Below are 20572 nucleotides of genomic sequence, written 5' to 3'. Positions count from 1 at the left end.
GGTTATTCTTCGGTCTAGTCTGCTGATTTTGTTGAAGTCAACCCGAAAACATGTAGCTTCGTTGGGCTTTTGAAGGCATGGCCATACATGAATTTGCCCTTTAATCTGTAGTTGCCTTTCCTTATTTTCGTGCCCCTCCTGCCTGAGCGTGTCCATAATAAATTTGATCTGTTCCAATCACCGAGTGATAAAGTCGGAAGATGTCTTCCATGAGCCTCGTCTTCTATTTGATACGTGGAGGCGTGGAGGGATGATTTTATGGGTGTTGCTCCGGGTTGTCGTTTTTCTCTTTTGGGACAAGGAAGCAGCTTTGTTGATTGAAGAAGCTTTGCAGGATGCTGAGGAGGGTTTGATTATCTGAGTTGATTTGACATGGTTGAGAATTTTCGCCCAAAATTGAGACGACAAGGCTTTGGGCTTTAGAGGGATCAAAGTGCAGTGTGAAGCTTGAGGGTTAAATAATTTGACATGCAAACCAATAGGAATTAGGTTTAACAGAAAGGACTAGTCTCTCATAACGTGACGAACCAAAGTTGAAATAGAAAGATATTTATGTTTTAGCAAAAAAAAAAAAATGACATGCATAGTCTGATCGATTGAAGGAATGTACTTTGATTACAAATTAGTCACTGAAAAAGCTTTTCTGAAGAGTCTCAAGATATGAAAGGAATAGTCACTGCGGAAAAAAAAAAGAAGAGAGATATCGTTTGTATTTGTGACATAAAGAAAATGAATTGTAATTGATGGGGAAAAAAACCTGTTTAGTAGAAAGATCCTGATGAAAAGAACCAACCATGCAAAATCTTTAAAGCGCCCCTTCCTCCCCAAATACACGTCCCTTTCCCCTCTTGCTCACGCCGTCCCAAGCAAATCAAATCAAATACGTCCTAAACCTAAAATGAACTACTCTTGGTCTGGTGTATCTTAACTGCTTCTCTATTGATAGAATTTGGAAATCATAAAATGAACACGTTAAATAACTATTGCCAAGCATCAAACTTAAGGAGTACCCTTTCAAGTGTCGGTCTCGTTAAATATTTTAAAATCTCTCAAAAGTATTGCTATCAGCTTCAACTAAGTTCACAAAGCATTTTTTTTCCCTTGGCATAACGGTTTGCCGTGTGTGGGCTAAATGTAAGAGTGCGCTATTTTTTCAAAGATGGAAGACAAGTAGGTAAGCTTGTTGGGGCCGAGGGGCAGAGCTTCAGATGAAAACCGCTGCCATATAAATGATTCAATAACCCAAGTCTCGTCACTGACCCCATTAACGATGCTAGACATTACTATGGTATGTCAAGAAAGTTTATAGGAATTAACATTTGCATGTAACTGAGTTGTATATTGGAAGTCAATGTAATTCAGCAGGCAAAGGAACTTATGAGCTTTGCCTGGCCAACTGCAACTTTCCGTTTGTGTCAGTTCCATTATATATGACTGGAAATGCTAATTAATTAGATTTGAGTTCTTAGAGAGAAGTCTAATATATGGAACTGCTTTCTCTTTTAAATGGTGAACGTGAAAAGGGCATATTGACAAATTAATATATAGTTATTTAGATGGTTTTGTAATTTTAATGCTCTCTCTAATTCTAAGTATAAGATTCATTTTGTAGTGTAAATTAAACTATAAAAATAATTCTTACATTTAGAATTGGAGGAGTATTTCATATATAAGATATTTAAACATAACAGGATTTTATAAGATCAAGACTTTCATCTAGATGTATTGATGATGAGGAAAATAAATGATTGAATCAGATGGGATGGAACACGATAGGAACTAAAATTCTCGTGAACAGCAAAGTATGACCAAGGCAAGTTGGTGACAGGAACTATGAGCAGGAGAGTATATCCAGAATTATAAACACATGCTCACATAAAAACATACATGTATGCATATACATACATATATATATCTCTATATATATATATATATTCCTCTTCCTACCTACATCGTGCGTACAATTGTCTGTCATGAGAAGAAAAATATTACTCAAAGCTCTGGCCATGGCATGCATGAATTGCGCCAAGTTAATTTGTCACGTTCAAGACTTCCACTAAATTAGGCAGTAACCAACAAGAACATTTTTTAGGATATTAGCGCGCAATGTAATCCACTCTCTCAATTGTCTTTGATGCTTGTCCTCAAAAATTGGAGATATCTAGGATTCCTGTCCTTTTCCAACAGATATAGATCAGCCGTGTAGTCAGTATCCTCGACAAAATTCACTTCAAATAATATGTCTTCATGTACTGCAATTTTTAAACTTCTAAACGATAATTGTTCGACCATCTATCGAAGACCTCTCTTAGGAACAGTCGAATTATCATTGATAAAACCGTGAGCTTCTATGTCACTATATCTCTTTCTGCTTTTCCTAAGAAACAATGTTTACAATGTCTCAAGTCCTCCTCCTATAAAACCAGCACATTCCCGCCTTTTCACACACACTTGCGATCACACAATGGACACAGGCCAAGGTGTGTTGTCAGCTCTTGACAATGCTAAGACTCAAAACTACCACTTCATGGCAATCGTGATAGCTGGAATGGGATTCTTCACTGATGCATACGATCTCTTTTGCATCACTGCTGTGACCAAACTCATAGGTCGCCTCTATTACTTCGACCCCTCGACTCATAACCCAGGAAAACTTCCTCAGCAAGTAAACAACGCCATAACTGGGGCTGCCTTGTGCGGCACCCTGGTAGGGCAACTCTTCTTTGGCTGGTCAGGCGACAAGCTTGGCCGAAAAAAAATGTATGGGGTCACTCTTGTGACTATGGTCGGATGTGCCTTGGGCTCAGGGCTTTCCTTTGGCTCCACGGCGAAAAGTGTGATCACTACCCTTTGCTTCTTTAGGTTTTGGCTGGGATTTGGCATTGGAGGAGACTACCCTTTATCAGCCGTTATAATGTCGGAATATGCCAATCAGAAAAACCGTGGGGGGTTTGTTGCTGCTGTTTTTGCAATGCAAGGGGTGGGAATATTGGTTGCTGGAGTTGTAGCCATGGTTGTCTCCAAATTGTTCTTAGCAGCCTACCCTGCTGTCAATTTTGCAATTGATCCTGTAATGTCTACCCAACCGGAGGGCGATTTTGTTTGGCGAATTGTGCTCATGTTCGGGGCGATCCCAGCAGCCCTAACCTTTTACTGGAGAATCAAAATGCCAGAAACCGCTAGGTATACTGCACTGGTGGAAGGTGATATCAAGAAGGCTGCTTTGGATATGGCTAAAGTTCTTCAAAAGGAAATACCTGTCGAAGATTCAAGTTTCAGGTCTGTTGTAAACCCAATTCCCTCTTATGGATTCCTGTCCTCAAAGTTTCTTGAGAGACATGGGCTTCATCTTCTTGGGACTACTAGCACATGGTTCTTGCTGGATATTGCATTCTACAGTCTTCAACTCGCACAGAAAGATTTATTATCAACTAGTGGGCTTGTACGCAAGGCATCGACCATGAGTGCCATAGAAGAGGTGTTTCAACTCTCCAGAGCTATGTTTGTGGTGGCCTTGTTTGCCACAGTTCCTGGATACTGGTTCACAGTGTTTTTTATTGACAAAATTGGAAGGTATATAATCCAGCTCGGTGGCTTCTTTCTGATGTCTATGTTCATGATGATCCTTGGATATAATTACGAAAAATACAAGGGGGGAAATGATGATTGTCAACAAGGGTACAAACTCGAATATTGTAATGGCAATCCCAAGATGTTTGCCATACTTTTCGGACTCACCCTCTTCTTTGCTAACTTTGGCCCCAATAGCACAACATTTATAGTGCCTGCAGAGCTATTCCCAGCTCGGTTCCGTTCAACCTGCCATGGAATATCAGCAGCTGCAGGAAAAGCAGGTGCCATCATTGGTGCCTTTGTGGTGCAAAGCTACACAAGTGATAACTCAACAAGAAAGACTCGAAGGGCAATTATGGCACTTTCAATTGTCAACATGACTGGATTCTTTTGCACCCTCTTGGTTCCAGAAACAAAAGGTCGATCGCTGGAAGATATCTCAGAAGACAAGGAGCTCGAGAGAAATCATTCTGTAAATTATGTACATGAGAAAGCAGATGAGAAGGGGGAAACAAGAAGCAATAGTGTTGATAAACCTCCCTTTGACACCATAAGTGTCTGATTCCTTTGCATATGGCTCTAGTCCTGAGAACTATCGTCAATAGAATAAGAGGAAGAACCAAGAAAAACAGTACTTGTTGCAGGAATATCTTGGCACTTCCGAGTTATGTGCATCAAATAAAGATCTTCCTAATATACTATAGCTTATCCAGGAAGAACCAAATAAGTCATGCTTGTTCCTGTAACTTCTACAGAAAGTACTTCTATGTTGTGTGTTGTATAATGTTCTTCCCATCAGAACAAATATAATAAATGTTTGTTTTTGAAAGCTTTCACCGTAAGCTTTTCTATTTAAATCTATGTACTCAAATTTTAATTGCTTCCTTGTTACCTACAATTGGTGAACATAGAATCTGATCATCCAAGAACACCCCTTCCCCCACCCAAGAGAAGGAAAGAAAAGCTTCTAAAAGCTGACGGAAAAACAGATCCAAAATACTAGCTCATCATACAGAAAGAATCAATACCCACCACAGGGCAAGTAGGTTGTAAACATCAAATATCTCAAAATCTGTTGGACATTCACAATAACTGAGACATTTTTGTTCATAAAATGAGCTAGATCACCCAATCAAACCCACTGAAGGGGTTATCATTGAATTTGGGAGTGACAACAGGAGAATCCAGCAAAGGCATATTAGTCCACCGATCCTCAAAGTTAGCAACACAGTGATTCCCGGAAACTTCTGGGACAAAGCTGGGCCTAATTTCACGAGCTTCTAGTCTCTTCCAATTAATTAACTTAAACCACTTGTGACTCTTAATCACGTCGCTACCACGTGGTTCATTGCCAAGGCGTTTGCTGGCTTCTTTCTGCAACAACTGAAGAAGAAACTTCATCATTCTTCTATTGGCATTTTCTCGCTAGATTCCATTTCATGCCACTCGTTAATGATAAATTCAGTTTTATCTTTTGATTTAACAAACTTGAGTGTTTCTATGCGCGTATGTCAAAATTATAACCTAAAGTGTAATGACGGTGAATTACCCCTTTTAACAGTGAATGGGCCTCACTAGACAAAAATGCCGGAAGCTTGACCTTGTCCTTTATTATCTTTTGCTGGATCTTCTGTCTATTTCCACTGGTAAAGGGAGGCTGTAATTAGAGAAAACAAGGGAGTGAAGTTTAAGGAAGCGGGATTACAAAATTAAAGCAAGAATAGCTTTCATAACTAAACCACAATGAGACAAACGAATCAGGTAACATAATGCAATCACCTCCTATATACCTACCAGCATATGCCAAATACAAAAGTGAACAAAACTACAAAATCACCAACTTAAGAAGGTAAACGATATAAATAAACACAATTAAGAGGAACTAACCTTCCCAGTTAGCATTTCAAAAATTAGAATTCCAACGCTCCACCAATCAGCTGCCTTATCATGTCCTTTCCCCAGAAGAATTTCAGGGGCCATGTATTCTAAAGTTCCACACATAGAATTTGACCTCGCATTCTCACCGTCACAGAATTGCCTAGCTAGGCCAAAATCCGTCAAAACTACCTGGTACGAAGCATTAGAATAATATGTTCAGATTTAAATACTTTTGAAGCAAAAAGCAATACTGCACAAGCGAGCCTATTAATGCAAACAGAGGTTTATGTGATCATACATGGCCACGTGCGTCCAGAAGGATATTTTCAGGTTTAAGATCCCTGTGCGTTATGCCATTTGCATGAAGATGAGAGACAGCTGAAACAATCTCTGCAGCATAAAAGCGGGCCAAGTCCTCCCTGAAAGAAGTGAAACATGTAGGATGGCAAGAAGTTAAATATGCAGGAAGGCTATATCCTATATTTTCGAGATTAGTTCACAAAGTTGCTATGCTAACACACCTGAATAAGCCTTGGCGACAAAGCTGAAAGAAAAGGTGACCGCCATTCACGAAATCAAGCACAATGTACAACCTATACTTTGTCTACAAGACTTGAAAAAAGGTTATAATTCTGCAAATCTGATGGTGCTGTTGTTTTATCCTACACTTGTATATAAATATTTGAATGGATATATAATATAGCCAATGTACTGTTGTTACCTGGAATGAGTGTCTAAGTCGCACAATAAAAGGGTGATAAACTTTCGTTAATATATCCCTTTCAGATATCACATATTCAGAGTGATTTCTCTGCATGATCTTGTCCTTCCGCATTACCTTCATTGCATAAATATCAGATGTCCCTGCCCTCCTCACCTGGTACACCTTCCCAAATGCACCTTGCCCAACAACTTTTAGGACTTCAAAATCTTCAAGTCCAACACTTTGATGTTTCACATTGATGTTATTAAATTGTTTATCGGACTTCTCCTTAAATTCTTCATGCGTTTCTCTACAAAACCCCGCCAGTTCCAGTGCACCCTGCTTCTCAAGTAAGCTGACTTTGGTAAGGCTAGAGGAATGACTAACATATGATGTGGGCCCCACAAAAGAATGGGATCGGCTGTGAATGACAGTAGGATTGTTGTATGTATTTTCATCAGGATTTGGTGCAGCCACCAAATTTCTTGATTTCTCACAATTGAATTCTTTTGGCGGTTGAATAGGAACTGGACCAAACACATCAGAAAAATTGACCTCATCATAACCATAAGGCAAAACATCAGGTGATCCACTAGGAAGAAGCAATTGCTTCGGGAAAGGCTTCTGCAAAAGACTCCCATTAAAGGCAGATAATTGCGAGGAAACCATGATTCTTTAACAAGATTCGGACAATTGAATAAATGGCTGATAAAACCTACAGTACTATAGATATGCCTTTCCAGAAGATTGAAGACCACAGGTGGAAAAGATAGAAAAACTAGAAATGCCCTTGAAAGATTGGAAGTTGGACGTATACTTCAGGGGCTCCTCGAACACTTTGTAGCAAGCAGACCAAAATCGAGAAAAAAGAAATTGTTTTTGTTTCCCTCTTTGAAGGAAACGATGGATGTAGAAGTACTTGTTGAATACATGAAGATCAGCTTGCCAGTGCTGTAAATCAAGACAAGAGAATGCTTATTTCCTGTCTGTATGACACAGAGCAGTGGACTTGCATCAAAAAGTTCGGATACCAATGAATGCAAACCCAAGCTGAAGAAAAATGAAAAATACCAAAAGGAAAGGAGCGGGGAAATACAAATAGATAGCATGTTTTCTCATAAAAGAACCCATTGATATAAGATAAGAAAACGTCATTCATCCCACAAAAACTTGAGCTCATATAATAAACTAACTTAAAGAATTTATCCTGTAGGTTTGTGATTGTAAACAAGCTGGCACAATCCTGTCTTAACAAACACTAAGAATCACAAACGAGCACCTGAAGATCATAGATAACCAACAAGCATAAGATGGTCAAGCTATTTTTCCCCCGGGGGGGGGGACAGAGTCAAGCAAAAGATTTAACAATGAACAATTCCCGTACATGTATGTAGTTATTCATTCCAACACGAATTATATACAAGTCCGAATAATGAATAATACAAGACAGGCAGTCTCAGAACCCCAAGAAGTAAACCCCAAAAAAAAAAAAAAATCAAGCGCGGAATAGAAACGATTTGAACCAGAAGAAGAAAAAGAAAACTGAAAGGAATCATAAAGAAAAGGCTGGATTACTCACGTTGAGGAGAATGCAGGAAAGGCGAGAGGGAGGAAGATCGGGCGCATCCGGAAAACAAAATGGTTATGTGCGGCCTTTATATAGGAGAATCATTAAAAAACTAAAATAACGGTAGCCTTTCGCGGCATATGCGGTGCACGCCAATCCAGAATAACTTCCACGGTGGAATGATTACTTGTTACGCGATTTACGTAACGTGTTCTGATTCGAAGACATGGACCGATTGCCATTTATTGTGTCGAAGAAGCCCATCAAGTATCAAGCCTTCCAAAGTATTTCAAAAATAATACTAGAAAGCTGCGTTTAGGACCTTGGTTAGAGTTGGGGTCAGCGATATAGCAATAACCCAAACCAAAAGGGAACGCAACGTACGCAATTGAATATCTCTAGCGTTACGTAAAATAACATAAAAATAAATCTCCTGTTATGAATATTGCATGAGTGGATGTCCATAACCCCTAACCCTTAGAATTCTCATAGGATTTCTTACTTTCAAGTGTCATAAACTACATAACCTCCCTAATGAATGACTTGGGAGGAGTTTCTCATTGTTAATGCTATTATGATGTTCTTTATTCTTTTGTAACCTTAGTATAGGACTTCAATGCTTGGAGGCCTATAAATAGAGGACATACATGAGGCATTTGTACCTTGAACCAAAGTGAATGAGAAAAGGCTATTGTCTTCTCTATCTCTTGCTTTTTTTTCTACTCTTCATTTTCCTTATTTCTTGTAGTTTTATAACATCTCCCTTATTTTATTCATCAGAAGAGTCTACAAGACAATTCTGAATTGGAAAAAAAAAAAACAGAGAGAGAATAGAGTTCGATACAGAGGACATGGAATAAGTTACACATGGTAAGATTAAGTAATATCATAATCATAATCATAATCGTACAAATAGTGTTTTTTTGTTTAGTGGACAATGAACGCGCGGATAGGTAGAAGGAGGGCTAGGTGCAGGCAGAAGCGACGTCAAAAGCGGCAGCTTTAAGCAGGAAGCCAAAGAGGAGGAAAGGAGCGGAGAAGAAGGGGCTATGGTCGGTGTCCAGTTCGTACACAGTACATGGCGGCCACCTCTTGATCATGGCGTCCTGTTGCTCAGGCTTCAATACCTTGTCTTGCATTGTCTTTATGAACACTCGCGGCACCTTCTCCACTTCACCTTCCTCCTCCTCTGTGAATCGCGCGTTCGTCAGTGCCTGCATTGGCCCTGGCCTCAACAGCATCGCAGCTAACGTCGAATCCTGCGCCCCAACCAACAGTTCTTTGCATTGGTTAGATCAGAGCTATCTCCCTACTCGCTCGCTTTTTTCAGATTTTATTTTTCATTCCAATCATGCTTGTTCTTCTAGTTTTTTCAGCTTCTATAAATTACTCGACTTCCTGAGTTGTTTCCTACAGTTGCTTGCTTTTTCGGTAAAATTCTGGTGCTTTCCTTGGAAAACTACGTCTTTATTTGAAAAAAATAAAAAACTAAGCACTGCGCGTTAAAAATTTGAAACCAACCCCACTTGTTCTTCGAGCTTTTTGTTGGCTTTCCTTTTTCAATCCTAAAATGCAGTTCCTTCTTTTTATGTACATCAACATAGTTGGCTCGGCTGCTTGCGAGAAATGGTCCTCGATGTGGCCAAAAAGCAAAGGTTGAATTTGAGGCATTTGTCACGTAAACACAAAAGAAGACCTTTTCCGGGGAGAACTATTGCCATACCTCATAAGGGCTCATATGATAGATGATTTTGCGTTGAAATTCTTTCTTGACCAACACACTGGTTGGAGGCTCATCCTGTCCTTGTCCAAATCCAAGCTCGTACACATCCCCAAACTCAGATAAGTCTGGTGCCCCCTGTTTCACACAGAGTACGAACTCTTTTTCACTATAATTGAGGCATAAAAATTAAAAAGTCAGAAACACGCCTATCATGAAAAGCAATCCCTTAGGTTGACTAGTTTGTCGTTCTTGCTCAATCATTGGAGGCATATTGATGATCGAACAGAGTTATTATTTACTACTACATGTGATTCTTAATATAAAACCTCGTGTTAACTTTTATTTCAATCTTAAATATAAGATTTCAATCCATTTTATCTTTTATATTTATACATATTTTTTAAAATAGTCCTTTTAATAATAATAGTTATAATCAATACATTTGATTAGCAAAAATATTTTAGAAAAAATAATACTTATTTATTACAAATAACTAACATAATTTATAGTCTTGATCTACTCAAATTAATCAACTAGCTTTTATATTTAGGACATGAGGTAGTATTAGACAAAGTAAAACGGATAACATTACAGAGGAGGGCTGTCGGATGACACCCGTTCAAGTTGAAAGTAAGGGAAAAGGCAAGAGATTTGACACGCGTGTCCCAACGAGACAAAATGGACGTGGAAGTGGTCTGTCATGATTAATATACGAAGATTGCTGTGTTGTGGACCTGTGGGGTTTAATGGCACCAGCTAAATTATAAGAATGCTTCGGATGGGGGCAATTAATTAAATTGAAAGAGGCCATTATGATTACAAGTGAGGTGAAGTAGAGTTACTCGTACACATTCCAGCCTCTTCGGAAAATGGGTTGGAAAGTTTCTGTTTTTCTCTGTTTGGGTTATTGGGTGGGCCCCCCCATACCCCTCTTGTTGCCATTTATAAAATCATCAATGCAAGCCAATATATTATACACTCACCAGGCATCCCAAGTTACCCAATTCTATTACCCACTCACCCTGTGTGCAAATATTTATTCTCATTAAGCTTAATATGAAGCCATGCGTGACACATTGAATTCAATCTTTAAGAAACTAGTTTATAAGGAGAAGGCATTCAAAGGTGAAGCAAAAGGGACACAACCGATTCAATGAAAATTACTCACCTCTCTGCGATCTTCATCTGTCCAGAATCCCAACTTGAGCATGGTTGCCGCAACATAGACTGCCAAACGGATCTTTTTTGGAAACTTGTGACTGGCTTGTGTAATGCTTAACCCTCCTGCGCTATGTCCTACAAGTATCACCTGTAGGACATCACCAATATGGTGTCAGAAGTGAAACTTAGCCTCTATAGTTTGCGTATGGATGGGATTTAGTTAAAATTCCTTGAGAATTTGTTATCAAATTCTCGATGAAACACATGACATGTGATGAAATTTTTTGGAAATAGTTATCCAGCTGTAAAAAATAACGACTTGTTATTCTGTTTTTTCAGAGAGCCTGATAACAAACACCTAAAAATTATACAGAAGTATTCTGTCTTGCTTGTGAATTCTCATTTAAGCTGGAGAAACAGACAGACAGAGAGATGGGATATGGGAGACAAGGGAAAACCTGTTCATTTTCAGCCAGAGAAGACATGAAATCCATAAGAGGTTTGTTGTACTCATCAAAAGAGAGAACAGAATCAACGTCAGATCGATCAATCCCAGAGCTTTTGAGGTCTACACACGAAACCTTGTAGCCGGAGTTCTCCATTAGGCAGCGGATTTTGTACCAGCACCAGCTTCCTCCTCCTACGCCATGTACGAGCACAAAGTGCTGCTTCCGGGGAATAGTTCCTCTCAGGTGAGCCCCATCATCTGTTGCAGCCATTACTTTCTCTGCCTTCAACAACTTATACTTTATCACTTTTGCTTTGGTGGTGGGCTAAGCTTATGCTGAGCATATATAGGGGTGGGAATAGTCTCATGGGTTCATGATGGTAGCCTTTTTACTCTCCTTGTTAATCATTGTCATTGGAATATTCATTAGTTAATGATATCTTTATTGGGGATGAGGTCAGCTCCATTTGAATATCTTTGAAAATATCAAAAATTCCAAGGAGACATCTATGGATGATAACTCAGTCTGGCATATCACAAGCGTATGATGCACTCGGTGGAGGATTGGACTTTTATGAAGTGGTTCAGAAGGCTCCAGATTGCTTTTTACTTCTATAGCATTTCGTATGGAACACTCATAAGCAAATCACAATATGTGCTCACGTATAATTAGACTTTCTCGCGGTGAGAAGATATAGCTTTGGAAATGGAGAGCTGTCCTTGAACAGCCTGGCAAGAGTTTCTGTTTTTCTTTTGTTGCCCAATAATCAACTGGATATGAAAATGAAACCGGTCGGGAATGGGACACTGATGTGTTTCATAGTAATCACTTTTTAATGTTGTCATACAATTTAATAATATCGTGCTGGCCGACATTATCTTCATTTTCTTCATAATTTATTGATTACTTGGATTCTATTTGATAACTGATAGCGGCCTTGGATCTCCATGTCCGGCCTAAAATGCCGTGTTTATGACCAAGTAGGCTTGTACAGGCTTGTACAGTGACAGGACTTAGGAATAAAGAATTAACAAGTCAAAACCAAAGAAAAATACCCCATCCTAGAAAGTTACAGCTTCCATGTCAGTATGGAATATATAGTGTGGTTTTAATTAATGGGTGATCTTGGTCAACGAACGAAATATGCAGAAGAGAACGCAGCTTCCCTCTTTCTATGAACCATTCCATGAAGAAAGTTTCTGATGTTCATGAACAATGTTTATTAATACATGGAGAAAGTTACGAACCTTTTTGGTTTAACAGGAAAAGTTGAATTAAGAGCTAAAAAGGACGTTTCTGGTTGAATAATAGTAAGTAATACTACATCCGATCTTTAATATAAGACAATGTTTGGCTTTTATTTTGGTCCTAAATATAAAATTCCAATCTACTTTCTCTCTCATATTTATACTTTTTTTTTTCTAAAGTAACCCTTCTAATAATGATAGTTCTAGTCAATACACTTGATTAGTAAGGATATTTTAGAAAAAACAATACCTATTTAGGACAAATAACTAACTCAACTTATCTCCTTAATCTCTTCAAATTAGTCAACTGGCTCTTATAATTAGAACCGGAGATAGTATAATCTAATTACTGTACAGGGGGAAGGCCAGTGAAAAAGTGGTAGAAACAAAAAAGAGAAAAGAATATGAAGATTATCTGGCCATGTGAATGGACAGGAGATAGATGCCCTCACAATCATGTGGCTGTCAACATCCACTGGAGGAATTTTGTGCTCGCCATTACAGATAAGCCCTAAAAGAAAAGGCCAATTAATCAAAATATTGCGCTTTTATTTAAAGTCATTAATAAAGGTCGAATATTTCAAACACGTGCACTTTCCATTACTATTACTAATGGGTTTATGGCTTCTTGCCTGTTTTCAGCATTTATTTTGATCAGTTAAAATCATCAATATTAAATATAAATTACAGAATCTATTAGAGATGATACTCGTCACAAATTGAAAACGGTGTTATATTATTAATCAGATTTTACATAGGGGCACGGGCACTACCTGGTTTTATGAATTTCCTGAAGAATCAAAGGAAATTATTGAAGCTTATTTTTAAAAAAGAATTAAAGGAAATAAAAGAAGAGCTGCTGCCTTCATGTCCACGTGACAGATTAAAATTTTCTAAAAATTTGTTTCAAATGTGCAATGCTTCAATATTCTCAAAAAGCCTATTCGTTGTATTAGATTAACAGGCAAGAAAGAGCCTAATTTTGTTTTTAATCAACTTGTACTTCTTTCTTTTCACTTGCAAGTTATAACAAGTCGCTGAGATCTGTGCAATGGCCTAGAATTTAAAAATTCAGTTTCTCTGTTCAAGAATAAGGTTTTATGAATCAGTATTCAGTATAAAAGTTCAGAAGTTGCTTTCTCACGTCGAGGATTGGATTTTGGGAGCAGATTGATTACTCAGGACTGCTGTTTGGCGCGTTCTTCTTCTTCTTCTTATTTCATTTTAGTGGGTTAATTATTTTATTCCCGAGAAATTTCTTGAATTTATTTTACAGACGACGCAAAAATTACATGGTCATCCCAAGAAGTAATTTCAGTTGAAGGACCAAGTTAAGCTGTTTCACTTTAATTTTGCAGGTTTAACCGGGAAAAATAAATTAACGACTGAGTCAGTACCTAGTACTACCTCTGATCCTTAATATAAGATCTTGTTTGGTTTTTATTTTGTTCTTAAATATAAAATCCCAGTCTACTTTGTCTCTCATATTTATATATTTTTTCCAATGTAGTCCTTCTAATAATTATAGTTCTAGCCAATATAGTTGATTAGTAAGGATATTTTAGGAAAGACGACACATTTATTACAAATAACTAACTTAACTTCTTTCTTTAATCTCTTCAAATTAGTTAACTGGTTCTTATAATTAGAACTGGAGGTAATAATAGCGATTCTTTCTTGATTGCCTCCGGGCGGCACATGAATTTTCTATGGCAAGTATGGAATACAAGCAGGAAATGCATAATCAAACACGTATACATAGCATTGGTTGTTCCTACTATTCGTGACTTTTCACAATCAGAAAATGACAATGATGAGCTGCCAATCTAGCCACTGATTTCCTGAACCAGCCTTTTCTGCTTGGATCGCATATACATACACCTGGCAGTGACATTGACTAGAGATGAGATCAAATGGTCTGAGTTTTATATGCATTGTGATTGTGGGTGTTTTAATTTTTTCTAATATATAACAACGTGGTATCCTGCAAGGCACTCAAGGGTGTGGTGACTTAAAGGGCCATTCTTATGATGCAAATTTGACGCGTGATTGAAAGAAATTGTGTGAGCAAGAAAATTCCATTATCTCTGAAAAGGATATTTCGAGTATTCAAATTGAGAACCAAAAAGTCAAACAACATATGCTTGCTAGTAGGATTTGATCTTCCACTCCCACACCCCCACCTCCTTAATTCTTAATTACTTGTTTAGTATTCCATTTTCCAATCACCCCCGTCGCTTGCTGCACATCCAAAGGATGGTTTTTTATTGGAATACTCCTACTGTACCGTAGGCAGCGAAGGCCATGTTTGGTTGTCCCATTAAGTGCTTAACAGTGATTTTGTTTTTTTTTTCCTTTGCAACCACCTCACCAATACAAATTGATCAATTATCCTTCATGCTCATATCTGAGTTAACGAGCACGTTTTAAAGCTTGCAGTGGCTAAAATATAAACCCCTTCATTCTTGACTCTCAAAATAAACGTCACACTAAAACAAATTATAATTATAAATGCATCTATTTGTTGTTTTATTGTTTTTCTATATTTTATATCTTTTGTCTTGCTCTCCCGAAAACGAAAAGGATTTTGTATCTTTCTACCCTTATGCAGAGCAGAGGATATGGGATAATCCTACATTTTTTATTAAAAAAAAAAAGCGACAAAAACTGTGTTATGTTGAATTTCTTGTTGAGCCTAAAGTTCTAATTATTTTAAGTGATCATGAGATGATCATATGAATTATCTAATGATATGATTAGATAACAAAATTTCAGACAAAATAAAGACTCACTAACTCTTCAAAGAAAATGAAATACGAATGGGCCCGGCAGGCGGATGATGATAAGGGCAGGTGGCAACTTTGATGCTCGCCTTATTTCTTTTTCCCGCCATAATTTTATCTGTTTTCGCGGGAATTATACCTCTGGGCCGGCCCTTGGCCCACATCTTTAAATCTACTCTATCATGTTATAATTACGAGAATGCCCCTATATTTTTAGTCATTTTACCATTCATAAATAAAAATCATAGTAGAAGCGATTTGTTCATTTGACGAGACAGTCCGGATTTGAATGGCGGATGACTTTTTTTTTTGAAGTGGAAAACATAGTGAAAACGTTAAATTAACAATTGATTTTGTAACTGAAAGATTGTTTATGTAAATGCATAAAGTTTAAGTAATTTTACGTGATATATTGATAGTTATGATCTTGATATGTGCGTTGTTTTTCCAATTTTAGTTTTTATCACCACAACAAGTCTTGAATTTGTTCCTTCTATTAAATAATACTCCTAACCTGATTAATTAATTTGACTTGATTAATTATGTTAATTAAATTAATTAATATAATATGTTTTTTTAAAACACTTTTATTGTCTTCTTTAATTTTTTTTTCTCTTTTCTGCCTGATTATTATTTAAGGAATATCAATATGATTAATTTAAAAAAAATTGATAAGTATATGAAATAGGTTTTACGTAGAAGATTAATGTCAACTCTTAAATTAGATTCTATATTAGATTTTGGAGGAGTAAAATTTAAAATTAATAAATATATAAAATAAATTTAAATTAGGTTTATATTAAATATTAAAGGAGTAAAATTTAATTAATGCACTGAAAACCGAAAGTACGAGCTTGTGAGGTGTTGACTGAATGACTAGTTGGATTTACCGGTAGCACGTGATTGCACGCGTGGAGCTAAGGCTGGAGACCATCGGATCTAATCATCTAATAATCACCATGTGCGAGAAAGGGTTAGAGCGCCTTCAAAGAAAATGAGAGGGAATTAATAAAAGAAATTATAATCAAGTATAAAATTTTAATAATAATTTTAACAGTTTATTATAATAAGTTTTATAGTGAGTAAAACAATCTCTAAAACTTTTTTTTAATTATTTTTTTATTTAGAACCTCATTTTAATCTTCCCAAACTTATATGAGATAGTTCCGACACCTGCCTAGCCGATTTTCAAGGCGCCAAGCTCAAGCACTGTGTAACGGACAAAAAGAAAACGGGAGAATTGCAAAATAAAGTTTCAAATTACTGAAAAATTTATGTAATGTCAAATTCTACAGTAAGGAATGGTAATTTATGATTTGTCTTTGAGACGTTTGACAGTTATTTTCTTTTTCTTTGAATAATTTTCCCAAAAGAAATTCACATGTTCATTGAGAAAAAGGGCATTTTGGGAATATTAAGGAATTTTTAGAGGAGAAAACGCGGGCTTCATGACAAACCCAAATCCACGGGGGCAAGTCCCCGTGTCACTCAGCATTTTCCCCTTGGCTCTGTTTTAAAGGCGCCCCCGGCTTTGCTTTTTGCTTAATTCCAGTTACAGTCTCCCTCCTTCTTCCAATCCTTTTTAGCTCATCCCCATAAAAGAATATCACGCTTTTTATTCCTCTCTTGGGCCCCAACCTCCAAGCTTCATTTAATACCCAGAATCTGCTTTGGCATCGGCGGTTCAAGCTTCGAGCTCTTGCAGGTTCTCGAATCCACTTCATAGTTTTGTTTGTGTCAATTTTTATTGATGCAACTCCAAGTTCGAACTTTTCTTTCAATGCCGGCGAGTTTTTCCTTCTCGCATGGTTTGGTTGTGTATTTTGAGATACAGTAGCTGCAGATCTGTTTCATGGTCGTTGTATAGTAGGAAATGGTGTAATCAACTCTGCTTCCTGTTTCGCTCTGGTGGTGGATTTGGTCGTAATTTTCCAATCTTTAACGTTGATTACTTTGTTTGATGATAAAAAAATAACTCTAGGATTGTATGCCGTTTAAGGGTTGTCGTAATTTTGCTCATTTCAGCTTTAAACCAACATACGTCAAAACTCTGACGTCTATTTAAGGGCGAGTAGTCCACAATGGTATACTATATTGACATGGTTTTAAAATGGAGCGATGAAGACGAAGTGAAGTGAAAGTATGTAGAGGGTGTGCCCTGCCAAGAGAAGGTAGGCACTCCGGGGATGAATTGTTGCACAAACTTTGCGGCTGGCAAAGGGCCAAGCCGATGCACATGGGCGTGATTTGTTCTTATGAAATGAAGATATATAGCATAAAATCAAATTTGATGGTCATAAGTTTTACTGTACGCAATCAGATTTGATAAAGCTTTGAGGTGAAGCTCACTCAAGTCAACTAAGAAATGTGCACTCATAGATCTAAAATAGCGATATAACTTTATAGAACTTGATTATTGCCTGTCTTCAAGGGAGTACTTTGGGGTTACAAGATTGTGCTCACATCACAAGATTGTGTTAAGATTTTCCCAGTATTTGTTGTTTTCTCTGTTTTGTTGCGTCTTAGATTGTAAACTTTCAGTAAATTAACGTTGACCACTTGTTTTAGCATCTTGCTTTTTGCGCTGGAGAAAACGGAAAGAAAATAAGGCAATAACTGGAATGCAGGTCTCATACTTTGCATAAAGCATGTTGTGAGCTATAGTATTCATCTTGCTTTATGGATTCTTATATTATTACTTACAGATGTATTTGATTGTATGACTTGATTCTTGCTGATTTTGGTATTCCCATTCTATAAATCATAATATTTCCCATTACATAAATCATAATAGATTTATTTTTCTAGCGCAATGTTTGTTAATTACTTACTTATAGCAGTGAGTTATATGATAGAGCTACTGTTTGTGATCAGACCTATAAAAGGAAAGTCAAGGGACATTAAAGTCAGAGGAATGAGGGATAGGGTGGCGTTAGACTTTGACATTTCGTTAGGTCTCTTTTGTTACTTTTGTTGCTGCTTATATTAGGGAAATGGCTTTCTTTTGGGGGATGATGGTTTCTTTTGGTAGTGTGATACACTTGAGAGGACTGGTGCTCATGGGCGGGGAGTTGGACCTTGCTTAGGCTTGGTTGGTTGCTTCATTTTGCTAGTTGTGATTGTATTAGGGAATAGGATTTTGATCTGAATTATTGAGAGTCTATTGTAACACTGATTCAGTTAATTTGCTATCAATATCAAAATCTCAGCATTCCCTACTTCTTTGTGTTATTTCCCTATTATTTTGCTCTGTCGCTGGAACGTATTCCTCAGAACCTATCATTATATAACCAAAGTCTCTGAGGCTGTGAAAGGACATGGTCTGCATTATGACTTGGGAATTGGTTCTCTTCTCAACTCTTTAGGTCTAATTTGTTAGAAGGACGAAGGTCACTGAACTTACACTCTTTTCGAATTTTTGTTTTAGTGCAAGGTTCTTATCAAAGACAGAACCATCAGATTTTGAGATGGAAGGCTCTAAGAGTTCTGAATCAGTTAATGACCAAGGGACTCAGGTGGTGACTCCCTATTATACTCCATACCAAAAGCAGGGATTGCAGACATCTGGCCTTCAACCAGTCAATATAGACATATCTCTAAACTCTGGAGGTGATAACTCTCTGACTTCTCTGAAGGAGGGCTCTGGATCCCCCTTCTCCTCATCCTCATCGTTATCCTCAGAATCCGTATCTTTTAATTCATCTGTAATCCATCACCATGGGTTGCCTGTAAAATCAGACGACGTCGAAATTCTTCCCAAAGAGACTAAGCTGAAAGGAGAATTCAATGGCATAGAACGACAGAATTACATGGACCAGGAAGATGACCCAGATAATATATCGCGGGTGATAGAGAACATAACTTATGAAGAGTTACTTAGAAAATTTATTAAAAATGCGGAGGAGCTGAGAATTTCAAACTTGAACATTCAGATCTCAGAAAAGGAGATTATCAATTTAAAAAATCAGATGGAGAAGCACAAGGATCAGCTTGATCATGTTCAAAATGAATTGAAAATGAGGGAGGCTGACCTTGAATACGAAAGAGGACAGGTATTGGAGTTGCAAAAACAAACAGCTGCTTTGGAAACCCATGTTCCAGACTGTTTCAACAAGATAGCAAAGTTGATGGAAGAGTTGGAGGTAGCTAGAGAACAGCTCAAAGCATCAAATGATGAGGCTACAAGGTTACAAGGGGAACTATTGAGTAGGTCATGTGATGGTACTCGAGATTTGCCAAGTCAACTTGAAGCAGCACATGAAAATATAGCCGCGTTAGAAGCCCAGCTTGATTCAGGGAGAAAGCAAGTTCAAGAGTTAGAAGACAGAATTACATGGCACAAAACTAATGAAACTAAACGCGAGCTTGAGATGCAAAAGTTGAAGTCTGAAATGCTGAATGCCCAGGAACAGATCTCTTTAGAGAAAAGTCAGCTGCAGTCTGGTATAGCAACTTTATCAGAAGAAAAACTACAGATGGACGATAGACTCAAGGAATTGGAATCAAGAAGCAACATTTTAGAAAGTAAGTTAGAGGAATGTGAAGCTGAAAAGTTGAAACTGAGAGAGCTGCATGCGACGCAGCAGCTGCTATTGGAAGGTGAAATCACTCGTTTGAAGGAAGAACTTGGTCAGAACATATGTGATATAGAGGCTTTGAATAAGGAGTTCGACAGGTATAAACATAAGTATGACGTGCTCATGACTGAAAAAGATGAGGCCAATGCTAGGATCCATAAACTTGAGGCAGAAGTGAGCTTCCGAGATAATCAGATTGAAAATAAGGAGAGAGAGCTAAGCCAGTTACTAAAGCAACAGGCAGAACTGAGTTCAGAATCTGAAACTAAAATGAATCAAGTAAATGAGTTGAGGCTGAAAGTAGAAGAGCTGGAGAAAGAGGTGGCTGGACAAAACGCTGAGATCTCGGACAGAGCGGAGGAAAAGAGGGAGGCAATACGGCAACTTTGCTTTTCACTGGACCACTATAGGAGTGGATATCAGGAACTCCTTCAAGCATTTATTGGACACAAGCGTCGTGCTGTTGTAGCCTCTTCCTGAGTCACAGTTAGTTGCGTGTCATCATTGTCATCATGTTGTCGATGCTGAAGCTTTACATATCAATTGTAGCCCAACGTCGTGGAATGTTTTGTTCCTTTCCTATAAAAGTAGATCGGACCGTTTTTTCGGGGGTTTGTGTTCATTTTTCATAGCAGAGGTTTCTTGCGTTAACGCAGGCTATTCATGTTTACGCCTGGTTTGGTATGATGAAAGTGGATTTGAAGGAAGTTGAAGTAACAATGAAAACGAAACTAGGGCTCAAAATTCATGTTGGCATGATTATGGAAATGTTGTATGAATTTATATAAACGGTTCAATTCCAGTCGTGACTGGGATAACCCAGAATCGTTTATGCACACAAATCAACTCAGGGTTTCAGCTTTCAGTGTATTATGTAGTTGTATATCATGAACTTTGTGATCATGCGGTCA

At 37.7% G+C, this 20572-nt stretch overlaps 4 protein-coding genes across 6 annotated transcripts; 2 read left to right on the top strand and 2 right to left on the bottom strand.

Annotated features, from left to right (window-relative positions):
- Window positions 1–2143: 2143 nt before the first annotated feature.
- On the top strand, window positions 2144–4479 carry LOC114751663 (probable inorganic phosphate transporter 1-3). The gene has a single exon (XM_028940330.1). It carries the CDS (start codon window positions 2351–2353, stop codon window positions 4133–4135), a length of 1785 nt encoding a protein of 594 aa, XP_028796163.1. The 5' UTR covers window positions 2144–2350; the 3' UTR covers window positions 4136–4479.
- An 83-nt stretch (window positions 4480–4562) lies between these two features.
- LOC114751665 (serine/threonine-protein kinase AtPK2/AtPK19-like) lies at window positions 4563–8039 on the bottom strand. Of its 2 annotated transcripts, none has more exons than XM_028940334.1 (7): window positions 7734–8039; window positions 6173–7105; window positions 5973–6055; window positions 5750–5870; window positions 5461–5640; window positions 5123–5230; window positions 4563–4947 (listed from the first exon to the last, which is right to left on the bottom strand). In XM_028940334.1, exons 2-7 carry the CDS (start codon window positions 6821–6823, stop codon window positions 4693–4695), a joined length of 1398 nt encoding a protein of 465 aa, XP_028796167.1. In that variant the 5' UTR covers window positions 6824–7105; window positions 7734–8039; the 3' UTR covers window positions 4563–4692. The 2 variants fall into 2 exon arrangements, with proteins under 2 accessions (XP_028796167.1, XP_028796166.1); XM_028940333.1 differs by having other exon boundaries at window positions 4563–4956; window positions 7734–8036.
- Window positions 8040–8639: 600 nt separating this feature from the next.
- On the bottom strand, window positions 8640–11382 carry LOC114751666 (methylesterase 17-like). Its single transcript, XM_028940335.1, has 4 exons — window positions 11064–11382; window positions 10613–10753; window positions 9445–9579; window positions 8640–8980 (listed from the first exon to the last, which is right to left on the bottom strand). The coding sequence occupies exons 1-4, from the start codon at window positions 11322–11324 to the stop codon at window positions 8687–8689; spliced, it is 831 nt and encodes a 276-aa protein (XP_028796168.1). The 5' UTR covers window positions 11325–11382; the 3' UTR covers window positions 8640–8686.
- A 5270-nt stretch (window positions 11383–16652) lies between these two features.
- On the top strand, window positions 16653–20330 carry LOC114751664 (protein NETWORKED 4B-like). 2 transcript variants are annotated; one of them, XM_028940332.1, is made up of 2 exons: window positions 16653–16766; window positions 18512–20330. In XM_028940332.1, exon 2 carries the CDS (start codon window positions 18552–18554, stop codon window positions 20139–20141), a length of 1590 nt encoding a protein of 529 aa, XP_028796165.1. In that variant the 5' UTR covers window positions 16653–16766; window positions 18512–18551; the 3' UTR covers window positions 20142–20330. The 2 variants fall into 2 exon arrangements, with proteins under 2 accessions (XP_028796165.1, XP_028796164.1); XM_028940331.1 differs by having other exon boundaries at window positions 16653–16789.
- The last annotated feature ends 242 nt before the right edge of the window (window positions 20331–20572 follow it).

Source organism: Neltuma alba, unplaced genomic scaffold (genome assembly GCF_004799145.2).
Source record: "Neltuma alba isolate B1F8T4 unplaced genomic scaffold, ASM479914v2 tig00007002_pilon, whole genome shotgun sequence".
In the NCBI taxonomy this organism is placed as follows: domain Eukaryota; kingdom Viridiplantae; phylum Streptophyta; class Magnoliopsida; order Fabales; family Fabaceae; genus Neltuma; species Neltuma alba.
The sequence above is the reverse complement of the archived record's forward strand: the minus strand, read 5'-3'. Positions and strand labels throughout refer to the sequence as shown.

Coding starts and splice junctions, on each gene's coding strand:
- LOC114751664 (XM_028940332.1), top strand. CDS start 18,552: ATGGAAGGCTCTAAGAGTTCTGAATCAGTTAATGACCAAGGGACTCAG.
- LOC114751663 (XM_028940330.1), top strand. CDS start 2,351: ATGTCACTATATCTCTTTCTGCTTTTCCTAAGAAACAATGTTTACAAT.
- LOC114751666 (XM_028940335.1), bottom strand. CDS start 11,324: ATGGCTGCAACAGATGATGGGGCTCACCTGAGAGGAACTATTCCCCGG. Junction 10,754..11,063: donor CTCTGGCTGAAAATGAACAG/GTTTTCCCTTGT, acceptor GATGTCCTACAG/GTGATACTTGTAGGACATAG. Junction 9,580..10,612: donor CAGATGAAGATCGCAGAGAG/GTGAGTAATTTT, acceptor TGTGTGAAACAG/GGGGCACCAGACTTATCTGA.
- LOC114751665 (XM_028940333.1), bottom strand. CDS start 6,823: ATGGTTTCCTCGCAATTATCTGCCTTTAATGGGAGTCTTTTGCAGAAG. Junction 6,056..6,172: donor GACTTAGACACTCATTCCAG/GTAACAACAGTA, acceptor CAAGTCTTGTAG/ACAAAGTATAGGTTGTACAT. Junction 5,641..5,749: donor TTCTGGACGCACGTGGCCAT/GTATGATCACAT, acceptor GCTTCGTACCAG/GTAGTTTTGACGGATTTTGG.